The 22,307-nt window shown below is 26.8% G+C and overlaps 2 protein-coding genes across 2 annotated transcripts in view; both read left to right on the top strand.

Annotated features, from left to right (window-relative positions):
• Positions 1-7,817: 7,817 nt before the first annotated feature.
• Positions 7,818-15,483, top strand: LOC117178789 (N-acetylneuraminate lyase-like). The gene is made up of 8 exons (XM_033370263.1): positions 7,818-7,843; positions 8,055-8,116; positions 8,202-8,278; positions 12,729-12,874; positions 12,978-13,146; positions 14,380-14,525; positions 14,923-15,094; positions 15,287-15,483. Exons 1-8 carry the CDS (start codon positions 7,838-7,840, stop codon positions 15,433-15,435), a joined length of 927 nt encoding a protein of 308 aa, XP_033226154.1. The 5' UTR covers positions 7,818-7,837; the 3' UTR covers positions 15,436-15,483.
• Positions 15,484-17,615: 2,132 nt separating this feature from the next.
• LOC117178088 (N-acetylneuraminate lyase-like) overlaps positions 17,616-22,307 on the top strand; it is a 14,577-nt gene continuing 9,885 nt past the window's right edge. Inside the window, exons 1-3 of the mRNA XM_033369326.1 lie at positions 17,616-17,672; positions 18,441-18,502; positions 18,666-18,742. Coding sequence (XP_033225217.1) covers positions 17,667-17,672; positions 18,441-18,502; positions 18,666-18,742 — 145 coding nt within the window. The 5' untranslated portion in view covers positions 17,616-17,666. The remainder of the gene's footprint in view (positions 17,673-18,440; positions 18,503-18,665; positions 18,743-22,307) is intronic.

Genomic DNA, 22,307 nt, shown 5'->3' with positions numbered 1-22,307 from the left:
TTGATGGTTTTATAAATTACTCTAAATTATGGAATTCTGAAGAATTAGGAAGTTTTGTAAATTTATAAAGTGAACAAATCTGCACAACTTTCGAAAATTGGTGGTAATTAATGTTAAATCATGGTATTTTTTTGATAAATAACGGTAATTTTTATTGAATTATGGTCAATTTTTGGAATTAAAAAAATGAGATAAATTGTTTCAAATTTGAAATTTTTTAGAAATTTATCAACTTTTTGGAAATTCAAAAAATATTTTTAAACTTCCGAAAATTTTGGTCAATTTTTAGAAAATCATGATAAATTTTGGAATCTTACGGTAAATTTATAAAGTACCCAAATTTAAGAAATTTTCAGAAAATTCAGTATATCCAAGGAAGTTCTAAAATGTACTGAATTGTCTATAATTCATGGGAAATTGTGGTAATTTATGGTATATTATGGTAATTGACCTTATATCTTTCTATGTTAAAACAAATTTATTATGTTCTGAACGTTCTGGGCGATTTTTGTTTAATTAATACCAATTAAAAATTTTTTGGATATTTTAAAATTACAAAAAGCTATCAAAGTATTAAACGTTTAAAAGTTTTTCGAAATTTCAAAATATCCGAAAGCCAAGATTATAAGATTTTTAAAATTCACAAAATGCAAAAATTTTCAAAACTACCGGAGATTTTCTTAATTCATGTTAAATTATGGTGATTTGCGGTAAAGTACATTGAATTATGGCAATTGATGGTAAATTGTGGTAATTTATGGTCATTTATCGTAATACATCTTAAGTTATGATAATTCATGGAAAATTATTCTAATTCATAGTAAATTGTGGTAGATTTTTGAAATTTATGTATCGTACTTCATTAATTACCAAAAATGATTTGATTTGTTGAAGTTTTTGAAAAACTTGAAATTTTTGACATTTTTGTAATTTTTTGGAAATTTGCTGAGAATTGAATTTATTTTATTAGGAATAAAATATTTTATTTTCATTCAAATTCAATTACTTGTATTTATTTATGTCAAATTAATTTAAATTAACTAGAATTATATTTCAATTTATTTGAATTTAGTATATATACTAATACTCTATCTTAATTCCCTTAATGTTAATTGAAATGTAGATTAATTACAATTGAATTAACTAGAACTGAATAACTATTCACTAAAAAAACCATGAGAACTTATTTTAATTTTATTAAAATTTACAGAATTGAATTTAGTTATCTAAACCTGCATATTATTTTTTTTTTTAAATGTTTGATGTCATTCAATTTTTATTTGGTAGAATTTCATTTGAATTCTGCCGAATTTCTCTTTAATTTATAAGATTTTTATTCGATGATATATGTACTAGAATTGTTTTTGATTTTATTAGAATTCCAGTAAATATGGTTGTTTTCACTTCAATTGGTATTTTTTCATTACTAGAATTCACTGGATTTTATTCAATACTTAAATCTATAAAAAAATAATCGAAATTACAATGTAAATTTAGCATAATGTAAAATAATTGATCTAATATTTATATTTTAGTAATTCTGATCAGTTCTAATAGAAGATTCCGCCGTAGCATTCGTTACCTATAAATTTATTGTACTGACCAGCGTAGCTAATTAAATTTTAGGTATATTTTTATGGCCCTAAGAATAGATGAAAATTTTTAAAAGAAAGACATTCAATGAAATTTTCGGTGAATTCGATTTGTTCCACTTAAAAACACCTAAATAATTCGAATTCTCTTCGAATTAATATTTTTTATTCTACTTATATTTATGTATCGAATTCTTAGAGTTAATCATCAAAAATTTTAATAATGAATTTCATAAAAATAAAACTTACTACAGAAGAAGAAATTTCTAATCGGAAGAATTTCGTCTTTCATACTCTATCCGACTCCTGGAAATTATTCAAGTCTGGAATAAACAATATTATATTTTAAGTTTGTATGCGACATTGATGAGCTTAAAGTAAGCGGAATGATTAAAATTTATTTCTGACGAAGACAAAGAATTCGTTGCTGAAGTAGAAGCACAAAATTGTAATTTTTCTATTGTTATCGAAGAATTTTTGAGATGTGTTCTTTCTTAGTAACCAACTATGCAAATTTTAGCACAATTTCAGATAAAAAAGGAAACATCTAAATATATCGATTCTGGTTTAATCTATTAGAAAATTTGGACATCTCAAAAGTGAACTGGAATTTTTGTCCATACACACTGATTTTTAAATACCATACATATCTTTAATACGTATCTCACAAAAAGAAAACAATTTGACCAACTATTTTTTCCGTTTATATAGGCTGTGGTTTTTAGAATTGGCTTCAGACTGAATCATCGTGCAAGAATGGATTTGAACAAAGAATAATAAATATATATAAATAAAAGTAACTCGCAAATCACGAGAAATATCCTGCAAGATTTCTATTTGTTTTTAACATTTGATTTTACAAATATTCTATAAATAATATTTGTTAATTTTCTAAAATAATTCTTCATACCATAAATTATCTTCAGTGACTATTGCATATGTTATCTTAACTTCAGTCTACCTTTTAATGCCAAGTTTTATACTCTTCTTATTTTGAAGGAGTTTTCTAGACAGGAAAAGAATTTTAACTAAAAAATGATTTGTAAAAAATATTGCCGTGGCTAATTTTTAAGATAAGATTTAATCTCGAAAAATCTAATAAGTCTTCGATCCAAGACGAAACAGGACCAAGGAAACGACTCTTCTGATATCTTCACGTTTTTCTTAACTAAGCACTATAATCTTAAGAAAAATCATAAGTAGCCTAGGATATTGCCACGGCAAATAAAAAAACCTTACTTTCTCCTAATTTGTGAGTCACTTATAAAAATCCTCATAATTCTTTCTCTAGTCAAAAAAAAAAAAAAAAAAAACAGGAGATCTTAGCACTGTGTTTTGAAACACTCCTATTTTTAAGAGTACAAATTACGATTTTTTATTCGGAAATTTAAGTGTTTCTCGCCAAAAGATACATATTTTCTATTAAGTTAGACTACATATATCTATATATATATCGTTTTGATTTTAGCCACGAACTTTTATATTCGCGCTATTCCAGAATCGTCCCAACTGCCTCTTACGGTCTATAAAATTATGATATCAAACACAGATTTCTTATCTACAATTATTATTAAACGAGAAATACATTTAACGTATATTTATATGTATGACTCAGTTATAAATATGAAAAGATATATTTGTATATATAAATATGTAAACATAGAAATACGTTACAATTCGCCTGTGCCAAGCTCGAGTCTATCATCAACGCTAAACCATATATAAAACAAATTTCCTTCCGAAAGGCAAGAACCTTTAGGAAAAAAATGATCGAAAATACTGGCATAATTAGCGCAAAAACTACCGAATATTGAAGCTTCGGCTCAAAAAACGTTGTATGAAGAAAGATTTTGACTCACTGAAATCTATGTTCATACTGTTAGTTTTTTTTTTAATTCATCCGCTGCAGCGCTGAATTTAATTAATTTTAATGTTGACGTTTAAATTTTAATACTGGTTTATGCACTGATAATTAAACAACGAAGTTAGAAATGTGTTGGAATAATTATATTTAAAGTATGATTTATTATAAGTTGGCAGTCCAAACAATTTTGGGAAAAAATACAATACATTCAAAAAAGGCAATCATTCCTGTTCCCAAAACATATAACCTAAAAGATATTTTAAATTATTAAATGGAAATGCTGGAAAGTTAAAGATAAGACTTTTGTATCTTAAGATAAAAGTTTTTTTAGCGATACAAAATATATTTGTTATTTTAAATAATTAAATTAATTGTCTTTAAGTACATATGTCAATGATACAATCTTACAAAAGTTTCCAACTTTTTTTCTTTTCTTATTCTAATAAATTTTATTTTCCTGTTGGCAATATTTGATAGAAGAAACTAGAACAAAGTATTTTTACTAGGGTTGCCATGGGTAAGAAAAAAACGGAAAATCAGCGAAGAAGTCGACGATTTAAAAAAAAATCTTGCAGAAGTCAGAAAATTTCTGTAAGAGATACTTTGAATAAGTTTGAAGGATGATACATTTTTTATTTCGAAATGTTAATTTGAAATTTTTTGTTTGTTTATAAAAGATTCTATGTTAAAAATGTTACAAGATTAAGATTCTGCTATTTGCTTATTAATAGTCAGGGAGAATAAAAATTTGGTTAGGGATAAAATGAGGGAATTTTGAACATTAAATTTTTCGGCCACTGTAATATAATATTCTTGTTGGTAATTTACTTACTTTCCGTTTTTTGCATTTGGTTTATGGAAAATTATCTTTTTGTGGAAAACTTTATTATTTTTTAAATTCGTCTTTTTGGCTTAAAATTCATCTGTTTGAGTAAGAATTAATGATCTTTTTTGAGTATTTGACTATTTAGTAGAAAATTATACTTGTATGTTTGATTTTAACTTTTTTTAAATCAAAATCACAATATATTTTTTTAAACAAATATCTACTGTTCCATTATTCGTTAAATATTCATCTTTTTTGTTTAAGCGTTTATCATTTTCGTTGAACATTCAACTATTTTGTTGAAAATTAATATTTTTGTGTTAAATGTTTTTTTTATTGAATTAAAAATCTTTATTGGTTAAAAATTCGTCACTTTGGTTGGGAAATTCATAATTTTATTTGAAATTTCAACTATTTGTTTTAAAACGTACGTATTTTGTTGGAAATTCGTTTTTTCTTGCTTTTTTGAAAATAAAATTAACCCTTTTCTTTGAAAATTCGTATTTCTGTGTAAAATTTCAACTACTTTTTTGAAATTTTAATTAGTTTTGTTTAAAATTCCATTCTTTCTTTTTGGTTGAAATGTCAACTGTTTTTCATTAAATTTGAACCATTTTGTTTAAGAATTTGAGTATAAAGTTGAAAAAGCATTTTAGTAAATAAAAAATGCAAGAATTTGGTTAAAAATTCCTTTATTTTGCTAATAATTCAATATTTTACTGAAAATTCAAGTATCTTATTAAACATTCATCTTTTTGGTCAAATTCCAACTATTCTTTGAAAATGCGTCCATTTGGATTGAAAATTCGTCTTTTTGGTTTGAAAATTTGTTGTTGTTGAAAATTGCAATGTCTTCATAAATTTAAATTATGCTGTTAATAATGTAACGATTTCTGTTTGAATTTTTCACTATTCAGTTTAAAGCTTAATTATTCTTTGGAAAATCGAACTATTTTCTTGAAAATTCATCTTTTTTGGTCGAAAATTCAACTGTTTTGTTAAAAATTCGTTCCCTAGGATTAAAAGTTTATCTTTATTGTATAAAGTCATCTTTTTACTTGAAACAAGTATATAAACTCTGAATTTTCAAATTTCAATCTGAAATTGTCCCTTTTCGTTCCATTTATAAAAGATGAACATGCTGGTCGTTAAATATTATTGTTCAGGGAAAATAAAGAAAATAGTCTGTAAAAAATCAGGGAAAAGTCAGGAAATTTGTTAAATAAAGACTTTTGGCTGCCCTGTTAACACAAGGAAATTTGAATATTAAATACTATTTTAAAGAAAATTAAAAAGAATGACAAAAGAATTTTCGAATTAAAAAAGAAGTAACAGTATAAACATAAATTACAGTGAGTCTAAATCTCTATTCATACAACGTTCATTGTGCCGATGATTCAATTATCAGTGATTTTTCATTAGTAATTTTCAAAAATCATGTCAGCGATCTTCCAACTCGATGTGTCCAAATGAAAAGGTTCTATCTCGGAGAAGCAAATGAAAAGGTGATATCTCGTAGAAACTAACTGAAAAGGTTTTACTGAGTTGAGGGCGCGGATGCCCACAATAGAATTTATATAGGATTATGAAGCTTCGAAAATTTGCCACCCAAGTTAGCACCTTTTCACTTTGTCTCGTCGAGTGATCACCTTGTCATTTGGTCTCTTCGAGATGGAACCATGTCATTTGGACATCACACTATTTCTTTTCGTAAGGAAACCTAATATTTCTTCATTATCAGCGCCTACTTTAAACTACGCATGTAACTAAATGACACATAATTAAATGAAATATAAATAAATTAATGACATACAAGTTGGCCAATAAGATGTTACGCATTCAAAGTTGCGTTAGGAAGAGAAAAATACATTTTGTCTTATGTTCTATAATATAGTTCTATCTTGGCATATGGACAACACGTGACAAATTGTAGAAGTTTTAACAATTGAAGTAGCAGTTATAAAAATTTATTGTAAATTCTTTAGTAGAGCACGATAGTACGTGATATCTTCCATATGAAGTATAAAAAAAGAGAGCCAAAAGTTGATCACTTCTTGGATTTTAATGCGATTCGACTATGTGTTAGTGTCGGCCGAAAAAGACCCGTGTCCGTTCGAATTTCAAAATTTTGTATTTTTCCAATAATATCAAGTCGCGCAAAAGTCGTGCAAGCGTGTACATGAAAACGTTCATATCTTCGAATGTACCAATTACATGTATGGTGGTCAAATAAGGCAATAATTGAAGTCGCATTTTCTTCCTAATCGATTACTTAAATTATGTTAATATAATTTGATGTAAAGAATGGAAAAGATTGTTTATTTATAAATGTTTTGAAGAAATGCATTTATTTATGAAATGCTTAAGATTAAAGTTTTAAAATAATAATCACTTGAAAACTAATTGACCTACTTAAAACTTTGAATGAAATTTATATTCATGACGCTGTGATTCAACGAGTGAAATTATTCATTTTATTCAGTTACCTGATCTTGAAATAAAGGGTGCTATTAAATAGAATGATGTTTATTCTTTAGATTATTCTAATTCTTTTAACTTTAATTACTCTATTTATTTGATAGTTATTGTGTTTAAAATATTCTCGTTTGAATTAAGATGTAGAAAAACTAGATAAACTTAATAGCTGCACAAACTTGGAAGTTTCATCTTGAAATGTTCAGAATCGAAAAATTTTTGTTTGGAAATCTTCTCTAAATTTATCGTGAACATATGGACATTTTTGAATTAAAATTTTATCATTTGTTTAATTCTCAATTAGATCGTTCATATTCGATTGGGAAATTTTGAAATTAAGCTGCTCCAAATTGATCAGTTTCAACACAGAAGAATTTAAAATTTTTCATTTCAACCGTTTAAAATTGAGCAAAGTAAAGCATTTTGTATTTCAATCTTCGTAAAATGAGAAGATAAGAAAATTATTAGATGCAATAATTTTATAAATATGCCACTTTTTATGACATTCTATTAACACATAAAATTAATATGAATGCCAAAATTTGTTATGTAATAATATCTTTTACCTACAATAAAAAAAAGAACACGAAGACAATATTTTTCATAATTGATCAAAATTGATTCCTTAACTTACAGAATTAATAAAAACACAAATTTCTGAAGGAAAAAATCTGTTATTACTAAAATTTTGTAAATATTCTTTAAAATTTCCTAATATTGTAAATCTTCTTTTGAATCTAACGTTTTTATGTTTTCAGTCACGGACTCCGGAAAAAACGCAAGCACAACCTAAAATTTTCGAAAAATTATGTAAAAAAGGTTTAATATAACATGAATGGGTTCGGAAATTGAAAATGTTGTTCGAACTATGACTTTTGTCAATTTTTAACGGATTGATTATCTCATTTACACCCGAGCTTACAAAAAAAAAAACTAAGTATTAATGAGCAGTTTTTGTATCTGTTTATGATTTCTTATCGCCTGGGGTTAAAAGTGCAAGCGATGTTCGAATAGAGAACACAGTATATAGTTTTACTTTAGATATCGTTGTGAGAAGAAGTTTTTCTTTGCTTTACAAAAATGCCGGTAATCATTTATTTCAATTTGGTTATTTTACTACTTTCAAAAAGTTTTTTGTGAGTTTAAGAGAAATATTTTCATATTCAATTTAGATATGGATAATTTTTTTAAATAATTAAAAGTGGTGTTTATTAATTGTAGATACCTAATTTTCAAACAGAATTTTGATGAGATTTAGGTTTGCGTTACGTTTCTTTTACGATTTTGATTTTTTCAGGCTGTTGAATTCACATTCAGAGGACTAGTAGTTCCGGTTTTTACACCTTTTAACGATGACGAGTAATTTTCTTCATTATTTTTTATTCTCTAATTCTCCAAATTTTAATTTAGATTATGCGTATAATATTGATTTGTTTTTAAATAGTGGACAGACCATAAATCTATCAATCATTCCACGATATGCGGACTACCTCGCAAAAAAAGGCATTACGGCTATACTTGGTATGCGATATTGTTTTTACTTTTTTTTGTATTTAATCAGTGAAGCTATCAAATGCACGTAAGACACAAATCTGAAATTTTTTTCTAAATATAATTGACAGCCGAACATATTTATAAACCTAAAATTTTTATTGTGGTATATAACATCAAAAGTAGGGCTAGACACGTCTTTACACGGGGAGGTCAATGTTCGCAGGACGAGTAGTTAAACAATGGATACGTGAAGACGTGTGTAAGCAGACGAGTGATGTACGATATCTTATTTGAAATGAGTATGTTATGAGTCTATAGGGCATCCGAAAAAATGAGCGAGAGTGATAATCACTGCTTTTTGCACTTGAATTTTCTTTATTGATGATCAGATTTATATAATTTTTAAACCGTTAAAATCTTTAAAGAACAACAATATCGAGCTCTTTCTAAAATGAATAAATATTAATTATTTCTTTTACATAATTACAAAAAAATTAATTAAAAACTGTGCGTTAGAGCATTCTAGAGTATTTTTGTACTTGACTTTTCTTTATTATTGATTAAAATTTTTGATGGTTTGCAGATGTTATGAATATTTAAAGAAAAGAGTATTGAGTCCTTTTTAAAATAAGTAAAACTCAATTATTAATTCTTTTTAAATGGAAATTGGTTTATTAAATCATGTTCAACTTGCCTAATAATTACCAAATAATTATAAAAAATGCTTTCTTTAAAGAAAGATTCAATTGAAAAACTTGTAGCTTGAAGATATTTGAGATTCACCATATGATTTGATACGTCGCTGCCTCAAAAGCATCTATTAAATCTGGCTAAATCGCTAATAATTTCACAAAAATCGAAAAAATCCTGTGAAACATCTGGAAAGCTATAATATCTTTCAAAATTATTTCAAAAATCATCAAATCTTTGGCATCTTATGAAATCCCGTAAAATCTATAATATCAGATATAGCCCTCCAAAACTCTTCGAAATCTTTAATATATTTTGTTAATCCTTAAAAGTCGTAGCGTTTCGAACCACGTGGAACGAACTATCTTTTCATTGACAAGAGATTCATGCCGTTTACGAAACCTAACATTTGAAAGGATGACTGGTTACAATTTTAATTGCCAGAATTTGTTTTAAGTGTAGCTTTGCCGGCAACTTGTCACCTACTCCATTAATCTGAACAATAGGTACTTTATCCAAACTGATCATTTAAAAAGTGTTATTAATTTCGAATAATAAGCTTTAATAAATGAATTAGAAGTTTGCTAGTTAACAATGTGAGAAAGGTTACCAGAGCAATTGTTGACTTCTTTCGATAAAAATTATCATTTTCATCTTGTGTAATTACTTGAATTTCAAATTATGAACTTTTTAATGAGAAGAAATGAAAAATTGGGTTCAAAAGATGATTATAAGTATTCTATCCATATATAAACGGACAAAATTGTTCAAATGTATATTTTTGAGAGATGTACAGCATCCTTGAATCGCAGATTTCTACACCTTCATATTCGGTAAATATTATTTTGCGAGTTTACAAGTTGGAATCCAGGTGTCGGGCAAATATTTACTTTAAAAAGAAACAGTAAATTCTGGTAATTAATCCATTTACTTTTATTGTAGGTAAATCTTCTTAATCTTTATACAGTTTCCACATCAATTGTTATATGTATGACATATTATAATAAGTGACACACAGTATTTACAAAGAACTCCAAAAGTTGTAACTGTAACATCGGTAATAATAGGCATTGCATGAGGGTGGTCTGACATTTTTTCACATACTTCCATGCATATCGCCCAGGATTCAATATAAAAAAAAATATTTTCCGCTGGTTTCGGGAAAAGTTTCTTATAGATAGGTAAAAAACTTGCAAATTATCTGAATACAATTTTTTATTTATATGGAAATTAGAAAAGTTATATACTTTTTAAAAATTTGGAAATTTTCAAAAAATATATAAAATTATTTTTTTTATAGATTAAAAAATTTCATTCAAAATTTGCACTACCCAGTAGGCACAAAGTTTGGCGACGTCTTTACGACATGGTTACGACATCTTCACGATAACTTTACTACATCCTATGTCCATGTCGTTAAGGTGTCTTTACGATATCGTAAATAAGTCGCATGATCTGACGATGTCTTTACGACATCGTAAAGACAGCGAAACGACATAGACATAGGATGTCGTAAAGTTATCGTAAAAATGTCGTAATGATGTCGTAAAGACGTCGCCAAATTTTGTGCCCACTGGGTAGATACCAAATATATTTTAAAACTATTCTAGTCGAATTTTTCGATGAGCCCACAATTTTAAAAGTTAGAGCATTTTCAAAATTTTCTTTTTTTTTTAAATTATGGCAATTTTTGTCAAAGTTTCTTATATATGGGTAAAAGACCTTTAAATTATCCAAATAAAATTTTTAATTTTGATGAAAATTATAAAACTTATATACTTTTCAAAAATTTGAAAATTTTCAAAAAGTATAAAAAATTGTTTTTTTTCATAGATTCGAAAAGTTCATACAAAATTGGCACAAGATACCAACTATATTTTAAAACTATTATGGCTGATTTTTTTTATTAGCCCACAATTTAAAAAATTAAGAGCATTTTAAAAATTTTCAATCTTTTTTTTTAATTTTAGACATTTTTGTTAAAGTTTCTTATATATGGGTAGAAGACTTGCAAATTATTTAAATAAAATTTTCAGTTTCGATGAAAATTAGAAAAGTTATAAACTTTTGAACATTTTAAAAATGTTCAGAAAAATAGAAAAAAATAATATCTTGTCAATGAAAAGATAGTTCGATCCGCATGATTTGAAACGCTACGACGTATCTGGCTAAACTGTCGTGTGCACTTTAAAATTTCTATTATTACTGCAAATATTATCCGATTTTCATGAACCTTGTTTTAACATTCTTCCAATTATATGAATAAGCTAATTCTGTTAATTAAATTTGAATCAATTCATGCTTTCATATTTTAGTTATTTGTAACTGACCTGCACCTCATAGCAATCAAAGGGTCATGATTTACGAGAATCTCGACGCGCCATATGACGCGCTCCAGGGTGCCTGCCTCTTGAGTTTGACGAGAGTCGATGAGAATGCTGCGAGAGTCCAAACTGAGTGTCACTGAAACTTTTCTCTATTGTTCTCTCCTGTTTTATTATTACACAAAATATCAGCATTTAATTCAAAAACCGGCGCTGGCCGGCAAGATAGACCAACATTTGGATGCCGTATGCAAAAAAGCAGGAAAAAATATTCAAAATTGCGGCTTTAAAATGGAATCCCGTTTTCCATTATTTTGCCCTGCTAATAAATCCCCTTAAGGTTCTCAAGAAGATCTCAAACGATGAAAAAAATTACTATTTTCAATGTTCTAAATTAAAAAATGAATAATTAAATTTGTCGTTTATATTTTCATCGTTCGAAGGAATGTCAAGGTAAAATCGTTAATTTTTTTCTTTAATTGAACCATTTTTAAATGGTAAGTTAATTTTTTTCTATATCTGGTCCATTCAAATTAACAATTGTCTAAAGCTTTCTATTTCAAACAATTCAGTTTTAATAGGTTTAGTTTCGAATATTTAATTTACAAAAATTGTTGGCGATAAAACACTTAAAAATTTAATGGGTTAAAAATGTAATATTTTATGTTGAACAAATATTTGAATGTGATCTGAAAATGATTATAAATTTTTTATTATGAATCTATTAATTTCAAATTATTTTAAAACTGAAATCTGCAGTTTAAATTTACAAACCATTATTTAATTTATAGTTACAGATGATTAATACAAACCAGCAAAGTTTAATTCTAAACGCTTTTAAATTTCAATTATTTAGGCCTCCAAACTGTATTTTGAAATTATTTACATTGAAAATGTGGGGTTAAAAATGAAGAGCTAAAATGCAAAATTTTTAAGCGAAATGATTTCTTAACTTACAAATTTAACAATTAGCATTAACATGGGAACAAATTAAACTTATGCAAAATTTTGTATGATTATAAATTTACATTAAATATATTAATTTTATATGAAATTTGTGATATTCCAAGTGATTGGATAAATATTTTTTCTAATAATTTGCAAAAATTCCTTAAGTTCCTTAAAAAAATCCTCGAATCTCATTAAATACCCTAAAAATTTAATTCTTTTTTATACATTTGATACTCTTTTCGAACGTATTAAAATTTGTAATATCCATTAAAATTTCTTCAGAATTTTTTAAACTTTTAAATTTTTAAAATTGAAAATTGAAAATAGTAGTAAAGTATTGTCGTGAATCTGAGGCCTGAAATAATTATATTTTTATTTGAAATTTATATATTTCGTTAGGTTATTTATTTAATAGCGCCCTCTTGATCTTTGCTTGCGATATGCGACCAGTTAGGGCTCTGATTGAAATGTCTTAATTTACTTGAAAAAAATTTATTTTTTGACGCAAAAAGTCGGTAGTTCGACTGGAGAAGGAACATCGACAACCATGGAAGAAAGAAAAGCTATCACTGAAGAATGGGTAAAAGCTGTAAAATTGACAAAACAACATTTAATGGTTCAAGTTGGAGGTGCTCCACTTCCACATGTTTTAGAATTGGTATGATATTTCCAAAATGATTTTTTTATATAAAAATATTTAAGCTAATTGTTGAATAATTTATTGTATTTTTTTGTTAATACAAATAATTTTATATATTTAGGCCAAACATGCCGAGAGTTTGAAAGTCAATTCTATAATGTGTCAACCAGATTTATATTTTAAGCCTTCGAACGCTGAGGAACTAATAAGCTATTTGAAGATGGTCTCAGATGTAGCTCCAAATACACCTCTCTTATATTACCATAATCCACCATTCACTCATGTACACAGTAAGTTTATTTTTATTTGGAAAAATGTCACATTTAATTTTTTGTTTAAAAATATAAATTTTTCGTGAGATTTTTAACATGCGAATTTAACCAGAAGTAAATAAAATATTATGAAATGATAAGCGCGCGCACTGCGGCCATATCACGCTACAAAACGCTAGCGCCCTTACTTAAAATGATTGAATATGCAAAAAATTTGTTTGCAAAAGTACGTGATAAAAAAATTGAAGACATAAAGCTACTTGAATTAATAAAAAAAATCAGGTTTTCAAGAGCATTGATTGCGATATTTTCGAATTATTTCGTTAATTTATTTTTTAGATAGATTTTCAATTGTTTAAACAAATGAAAATTGTTTAAATAATTTCAAAATGTTTTTAAAAAATGCTACTCTTAATATTTGTTAATTATGTCATTACTCTTGTTAAATAATAACTTTTCCCGATTTGGCTAATTTAAATTTTACAAATATAAATTGTACAAATGTTTTTTTCGACACTGGAAAATTAATTTTAAAATACTTAAAACGTTGTGTCTTCCTGAATAGTAATTATTTATGAAAAAAAGGTTTCAGTCATCTCTGGCATCAATTTGGCATTAAACTGATATTTTCGATTTTAGAGACATTTTCCGGACACAATAATACAACGGGGTTGAGGGGGGGGGGCAAAATTAGAACTTATTTCATGGAAATAATTTATAGAATATTCATCAAGGCGTAACTAAACTTTAATTTAATTTAACTTTAATAACTTTAGTAGTTTTGATTTCAAATTGATAACAAGTAGTTGTTCTCTAGATTTTTTTAAACTGAGCCTTTTTAAATTTAAAATCCCATGCTAATTTTGAAAGTCTGGGGCATGGGCTATTATTGCCCGATTTGGAAAAATAAACTGAAATTATTTTTTGGAGAATTTCATCAAAGAGCTCTAAGCAAAAATGTAGATTTTTGGACATTATTTCGATATTTAAATTTTTTATTCTGAACCATCAAATGTTCAAATCTCATTTATAATAATTGTGTGGAAAAATACTTGCATTTGTTAGATATTATAAAAATTGAAAGAACAGGGAATCGAAAAGTGGAACGATTGTAACCCCGGAAATTTATAAGATGGAGTAATAAAATTTCCACTGATAAATTCAATTTCAATTACAATTTATGATACATACAAAAATAGGTGAAATTAAAAAGCTGAATAGTATGCAAATTGAAAATACGCAATTTTTCAGTAAACATGGGACAATTTTTGGAATTGGTTGGTGATAGAATCCCGACTTTTGTTGGTATCAAATATTATGGTAATAACATTGAAGAAGCTTTTGAAGCATCTCGAGCTGATAATGGACGTTTCGTAGTTTTCTTGGGCAATGATGAGGTAAAATCTAAAAAAATAAAAAATAAAACACTCAGAAAAAATGTTCTTGAGCCAAATGAACTGTTTTCTGAAAATGTGGCAGACTGAAAAAAATTTAGGTTGATTAAAAAAAAAATTTAATTGACACATCAATACTTTTTGTGCAGAATCAAACAAAATCTCTAGCTACCAACTGATTTGGTCAAGACAGTCAAGGAATTTATTTGGTTAACCAAAATATTTTGTTGTCCATATAATAATAATAATAATAATAATAATAATAATATTCTATCGTTGAACCAACCAAAATTTTGTTAATTGAATAAACAATTTTTTCTGAGTGTACTAATTGTGGCTGCTTAGGCTACTTTAAGTTGCAGGATGGAAATTACTATAAAAATTAAAATATTTATTTCAGTTAATCTTATCATCTTGTGTGATGGGATTGGAATCATTTATACTAACTGGTGCAAATATATTCCCAGAACTTGTTTTATCAGTGATCGATTCATGGAAAAAAAGAGATTTTGAAGCAGCAAGAAAAAAGCAAGTACTCTATACAAAAGGCTACGCCATCATGGAAAAATATGGTAGGATTTTGTTCTTCTAATGAAATAACCTTTTTTTATTTTATTATAATTTTCAAAATTTAGTGAAAATTAAAGTACATTATATTTAAGAAAAAATGTGTAATTGACCAAATTTGGTGAAATTATTTGTAAATAGTAATAAAAACACCTGCATACATCAAAAATATTATTTAATTTCATAATTTTTTATAGGTTTGTGGCTCCAGACAATGAAATATGCCATGCGATTTGTTGCTTCATTAAATGTTGGATGTCCCCGTTTACCTGTGAAATATCTTTCATCAGAAAAGGAAACAATGATGAACAATGAATTGTTATCACAAATTCTGAAAAATATATAATTTCTGTAAAATTATAAGAACCTCATTTTGTAACAATTTTAGTTGCTAAATAAGTCAATAAAAAAGCGCAAATCGAATATCAATTTTCACTTTTCCTTTTAAAAATATTTTTTTCTGAAATTATGTCAATAAAGTACCAACATGAATTAAAGCACAATTTAGTGAATTTTGAAATTCTCAGATTAGTTTTGTCGGAAATTTTAAATAAAAAAGTATGAATAATCTTTGATTTGAAATTTATAGATATCACTTAATATATTGAAGGGACGTCTAAAAAATTCCTTAAAATAATATGCTTGGGACTGTAAAATTATCAAATTGGGAAGTTCTGGAATAATAAAAATCCCGAAATTATAAAATTGCTAAAAAATATAAATTCCCAAATAATAAGATTCCCGACAGTTTGTAATAAATACTATTTATTTATTAACAAGAAAATAATTGTATATTTTTATTTAAAAAATACGTTTTAATGATTAAAGTTTTTCAAATAATTTTTTGAATTTAAAATGACAATAATTGTAGTAAAAATATATTTTTGGATGCAAAATTGTATGCAAACATGTGCACTGTATTTTAAACAAATAAAAAAAAGTTATCAAAAATCGAATTGTAAATTTAAAAAAAAAATTAAAAAGAAACTTCAATATGAATAAGGTCTGTATTGAATCCTGCAAAGTTTGTTTAGAAATTTTATGAGGTTCGGAAAAAATGTGTGTAGCCATTTTTTCATTCGAGCCACAAGTGTTTTTAAATTTGTTTCTTCATAAATATTTATACAATTATTTTTTAATTATTAAATAAATAATATCTATTAAAACACATATTTTCTAATGGTTTAAATGTGAGAATTTTTTAATTCAATAATTTTCTAGTTAGGATACTTTATTATTTTTAAATTTTTTGTAAAAAATTTTAACATGCGCGAATTTTCAAATTCAGAAATATTATAAATTGTCGGGAAATTAATTATTAGGGAAATTTCCCCTTTCAGGATTTTTATGCTACCGAAATTTTGTAATGTAGGGAATTTTTCTTTTTGGGAATTTTACAGTGCCCGGAATTTTTATTAATTCTTTTATTTTTCCATCGTCCTATATGGAGTTAAAATAGATAAACATCAAAAGTAGAAGTTAATATTTTATAGCTGAGGATTTTAAAAATCAGTTCTCGATAATATAAAATTGCCGAAATATAAAAATCCTGAATGGAAAAATTCCCGAAAAATAAAATTTCCCAAACAGTTTAAAATGTTACAGAATTTTCAAAATTCTCGAATAGTAAAAGTGTTCACATATTATAATATTACTGAGTTTAAAAGTTTCAGAATCATAAAATTCAGAACTGAAAATTTCCAAATTTTTAAATACCGGACACTGCCAAATTCGTGAATCATAAAATTCTGGAATTTAAACAATAAAAAAATTGTTTTTTAATCAATATTATTTACTATTTTATAAAAAATACAATAGTAAAATATTTGAAGCAAAGATAATTTTTTTAATGTTTCATGAATTCTCAATTCAAATTTTTCTTTATAATGTGAATACAAGCTTTTTTTTGAAATTATTGTTCCTGTAATCGAAATCTAGTTCTTGTATTCTCTTGAATTGAAAAATATTCTTATTCTATTAAAGTTATTTCCAATTCAAACAATAATCAAGAAAATTACCGTCAAGCAATTTGTTTCAAAGAAAAGAAGATTTATAAAAGTATTTCTCCATAAGAAGGAAAAAATAAATTGAAAAAATTATCAATTTTTGGATAGTTTGAATTGAATTTATTTCATATAATCAAAACAAAGCAAACCTTAATGCTAAATTGGACAATCTTCCATTCATAATTAGAATAAAATAATTACGAAGATCAGATTTTTTGATTTTACTCTGGATTTTTCTAATAAAATGTTTACATAATACTTGAATGATCCATTTAAAAAATTAAATTGTTTAGTAGGGAATATTATAGATACATTTTAGGTAATGATTTTTTTGTAATGCGTGTAACTTGTATTTCGTTTTTAAATAAATTTTAAAAAGTACATTTAAAAAATTTTAATCGAAAATTAATGAAATTCACAGAATTATTTTTAGCCTCACCATCTTGATTGTCTTTTATTTCCTTATCATGCTCGATAACAAGCTCCGTGAATTCATCGCTCGGCAGTTTCCGTGGCAGTTGGATTTCAGCTTTCATTCAACAAACAGCAGCATCAAATACCAACAACAAAAATGCCAGTAATTATATGCATATTTGTTCAATTTGTATTTATTTCATTTTCAAAATTATAAAAATAACAAAAACAATTCTTTGATAAAATTATTATTTGGAAAATTATTGTTTACGAAAATATTGAAATACCACATTTGTCTTAAAAATATGAGCCCATTTATTTGATTAAATCATTAAATAAAAAATCAGTTCGATTTTCAAAATTAAAATGATCTGATACTTGAAAATTTATTAAAATATTTGAAAATAATTTAAATTACAATTTTAGTTGTTTCATTGTGAATTGTGTAGCTTATTTATAATACGAAGGAAACGAATTAATTTGAAATCTAGTAGACTCTGTCCAAAATCAGATCTTTAGAAATAAAGATTTTCTTCCATTTTCAGAATTGAAATATCATTCACTATGTTTTATAAAAGAAAAAGTGTTATAGTAAGAAAAAGTAGTATTAGAAAAAAAATAGTTAAAATCATTTTTTTTGTAATTTTTGAATTTTTTGCAATAAATATAATGTTTTGCCTTGAAATTACATCATCAGTAATTTAGTTCTTAAAATAAAAAAAAACAATATTTATAGAGATCTGATTTTTGACACAATGGTCTGTCTGATATAAAAAATTTGCAATTGCCTAATTCCCAAATTTTCTATTTTATATAAACTATTTATTTATTATCTTAAATTATTACTATTTTAGAAAAATATTTCTTGAACGAAAGTCTTAAAATAATAAATAGATTGGAATAAAGAATTCAATTGAAAATTTAATTTCAGTCTGTGGAATTCACGTACAGGGGTCTTATTGCTCCGGTTTTTACACCTTTTAACAGCGACAGGTATCTTTGAATTATATTATAAATCATAATTATTGTCTAATTTTCATTATGTTCAATTAATTTTTTATTATTTATCTAGTATTTTATTTTTGAAATATAATTAAACTTTGACTGAAATCGTATGTGTTGATTTTTTAAAGCAACATTTGATATCTTCTTTAAGCGAACAATCTCTGAATTTGTCAATCGTTCCACGTTATGCAGAATATCTTGCTCAAAAGGGTATCACTGGAATTCTTGGTAAGTGTAATGACATAGCACTTCTAAATTTAATCTGAAATTCAAATTTTTCCTCTACTTGTTTGGACAAATTATCTTTGAAATTATCTTGTAATTAATCTTATCAATAAAACCTGAGTGATGCAAACTTGTAAGAAAATTAATTTATGGAAATGTTTGAAGAATGAAAGAATATACGTTTAATGAGGGGATACACTAAAAAAATTTTTGTTGCAAAAAAACAAAATTTGTGGAATGAAGTTTATGTTATTTAAACCATTTTTAAAATTAGTTAAACAAAATTGACTTTAATGCAATCAAATTTGATTCAAATAAAATAAAATTTATTTGAATTCAACAATCAAATCTATATTAAAAATATACGAAAATTTGTTTGATCCTATGTTAAAACAGTATTATTGAGTTTAGTTAAGGATTAATTTGATTTGAAGAAATTTTGTACAAATAAAAAAAATTGGTTTAAGTCGAACGAAATTTATTTAGATCAAATATAGGTTCATATGGGAAACAATAATAGGATAATCAGCATTGCAATAAGCAACACAAAAATATGAAAGGAATTTTTGTAAAAAGTAGATAAACTACCAAGAAACGATTTATTTTAATCAATACAAAATCTCAAATGAAAGTTTAAAATGACCGATTTTCCATAAATAAATTTTACACATCAACATTTTTTGAATTCCCTTGATATTTTTAAAATCTCAACATTACTCAAAATCAATATGAAAACCTTTTAGCACCTCATGAAATCCCTTGATACCTTTAAAAATATTCTTAAACTCATCAAAATATTTTTAGTCTCTTAAAATGTGTTTAAGTCCATTGCAGCTTGTTAAATCTGCAAAATTTTTTAAATAATAGAAGGTTCTATAAAACATACTCTTCCATGGAATTATTGACATACCTATAAATCACCCATGTGCGAATTTTCCATTGGGCCATAGTCGGGCCAACTTTCTCGGAGTTGGGCTAACTTTGCCAATCAGGCATTGGCCAACATACCGAACTGATAACTATGGCCCAAAACTCTGTTCGCCGACTATTGGCTACCATAGTTGGCCCAACCATGACTACTAAAAGTCGGCCCAACGGCGAAATTATGACTTTGGCCCGACCATGTTAGCCGACTATTGGTACAATATCTATTACCAAAATCGGGCCAACTATGGCAATTATACGGAAAAAAATATCTAATAAATTTTATAGAACTAATCTTATAGTAGAGGATACGATGGGTACTTTAATAAATATAATAACAATCACTACCCTGTTTATAATCGCACATTATGAAAATTTTTATTCGCTTTGGGTTTCGAACCCTATAAGTTTCGCATTACTCATTCCTAACGCCTAAAGCCTTTCGGCTAACCTAGCTGGAAGTATTACAAAAAAAATCTGAAATATAACAGAAAACTGTTCACGGCCGTCTGCAAATTTATGTGAACCATTCTATAAAAAATATTGCTACGCTCATAATAATATATGTAATAAGATTTCAGATTTTAGAAATATTGAAAGTTATTATTGAATATTTTAAGAGATTAAACAAGATTTAAACTGAATTAAAAAATATTTTAAGACATTAAAAAAGATTTTAAAAAATCAATATGTATATTAAGAAATTTATTAAAAATTTAAAGGATTTCTACAAATTTCCGAAGATTTTAAGATATTTAACAGACTTTAAAGAATTCCAGAAAATTATTTATATTTTGAAATTACTTTAAAATCTTAAAAGTCGTTTAAATTCTATCGAAATTCCTCAAAAATTCTTCAAAATTAGTCAAATCTCTTAAATTCATTAAAAATATCTTGAACTTTTTTAAATATTTTCAAATCTTTTAAAATCCGTTTATAAATTTAAAAATCTTCAAAATCAAATAACTCCGGTTAAATCCCTTGATATTCCTAAAAGTCTGTTTAAATACTTTAAAATATTTTTAAATTACATGAAAATCCTTAAACTCTTTTTATTTAAAAAAAAAATCATTTAAAATGCTTTCTAGGATTGTAAATTTCTTTACTGACTTTTTAAACCATATTAAATCCATGGAAATGGCACAAAATCTCTTAAAATCACTAAAAATCCCTTGGACTCATAAAAAGTATTTTAAAGCCTCTAAAATCTCTTGAAAATTCTTTTGCTTTTTTTAATTCTTCTCAAATATTTTAAACTTCTTTAAAATTACTTGAAAATTTTTGAAATTTATTTATGAATTTGTTTCTCTTTTTATTAAAAAGAATGTTTAAATCCCTTTATGCCAATCTCCGGACCGACATTGGCCCAGAGTTGGGCCGGTAGTCGGCTTTACTCGTTAACGAAAGATGTCCGATAGTTGCCCCAATGGTTGATCCATATTTGGGCCATTGTTGGACCAATAGTCGGCCTATCTTCTTCAGAACTTTCTAAATCCTTTTATGCGGATCTCTGGGCCGACTTCGGCCCAGAGTGGGGCCAGTAGTCGGCGTTACTCGTTGACGAAAGCTGTCGGATAGTTGCCCCAATGGTTGATCCATTTTTGGGCCATTGTTGGGCCAATGGTCGGCCTAACTTCTTTAGAACTTTCTAAATTCCTTCATGCCGATCTTTGGGCCGACTTTGGCCCAGAGTTGGGCCGGTAGTCAGTGTTACTCGTTAACGAAATATGTCCCATAGTTGCCCCGTTGGTTGTACCATGTGTGGCCATTGTTGAGCCAATATTCGGCCTAGCTTCATCAGAACTTTCTAAATCCCTTCATGCCGATCTCTGGGCCGATTTTGGCCCAGGGTGGGGCCAGTAGTCGACTTTACTCGTTAACGAAAGATTTCCCATAGTTGCCCTGATGGTTGGTCCATGTTTGGGCCAAAGTTGGGCCAACGGTCTGTCCTACGTTGTCTCCCAACGTTGGTTGTTTAGGTTGGGCCGACCTAAGTATCTTATAAATATAAAAGGTGGTCAAACTTTGGCTGCCGATCTACGGCGGGCCAAAGTCGGTCCGACTTTGGGCCAACGCACCTGCTCTGGGTACCGACCTGAATTCGCACCTGGGCATATGAAGGTCAAAATTAAAATTACTTATTCAGGCTATCGAATAAAATCCTTAGTTTCTTCCTTTAAGTTTAATTAATTTGAAATTCCTTCAATATAAATCGAATTAAGGGCATATGATACAGCTAAATACCTATATTACCGACCACAGTTTTTCAGTTCACTGAATATTTTTTTGAACCTAAGAACTTTTTTTGTAAATAAAGTATCAAGCTGAAACTTTGGGAAATGTATTAGAGTACAATAAAGTACGTTTAGGTACAGCATTTTGGTAGGAACTTCACTGAAAATTATTTCATCTTTTTTCTGAACCTCAACATTTTTTCAACGTTCGAACTTTTTTTTATATATAAAATATCGGTCTCAAACTTTGAGAAATGCAAGAGTCGAAAGAAAACTACGTTTAAGTACAAAGCTTAATAATAAAAGAGGTAAAAAAAAATTTCAACAATCAATTCCAACGGCATCAGCCGGTAACGTTGTACACGAAAATACGAACTCTCTAGAGCCTCGTCTAGTGGCCGCCAGGTTTC

This window comes from Belonocnema kinseyi, chromosome 8 (genome assembly GCF_010883055.1).
Source record: "Belonocnema kinseyi isolate 2016_QV_RU_SX_M_011 chromosome 8, B_treatae_v1, whole genome shotgun sequence".
Classification (NCBI taxonomy): Eukaryota; Metazoa; Arthropoda; class Insecta; order Hymenoptera; family Cynipidae; genus Belonocnema; species Belonocnema kinseyi.
This window is presented reverse-complemented; position numbering and strand designations above follow the sequence as displayed.

What these genes read in the sequence shown, in the direction of transcription:
- LOC117178789 (XM_033370263.1), top strand. An exon ending in ACACCTTTTAACGATGACGA is followed by an intron (nt 8,117 to 8,201) that starts GTAATTTTCTTC and finishes GTTTTTAAATAG; the next exon opens with TGGACAGACCATAAATCTAT. An exon ending in AGGCATTACGGCTATACTTG is followed by an intron (nt 8,279 to 12,728) that starts GTATGCGATATT and finishes TGACGCAAAAAG; the next exon opens with TCGGTAGTTCGACTGGAGAA.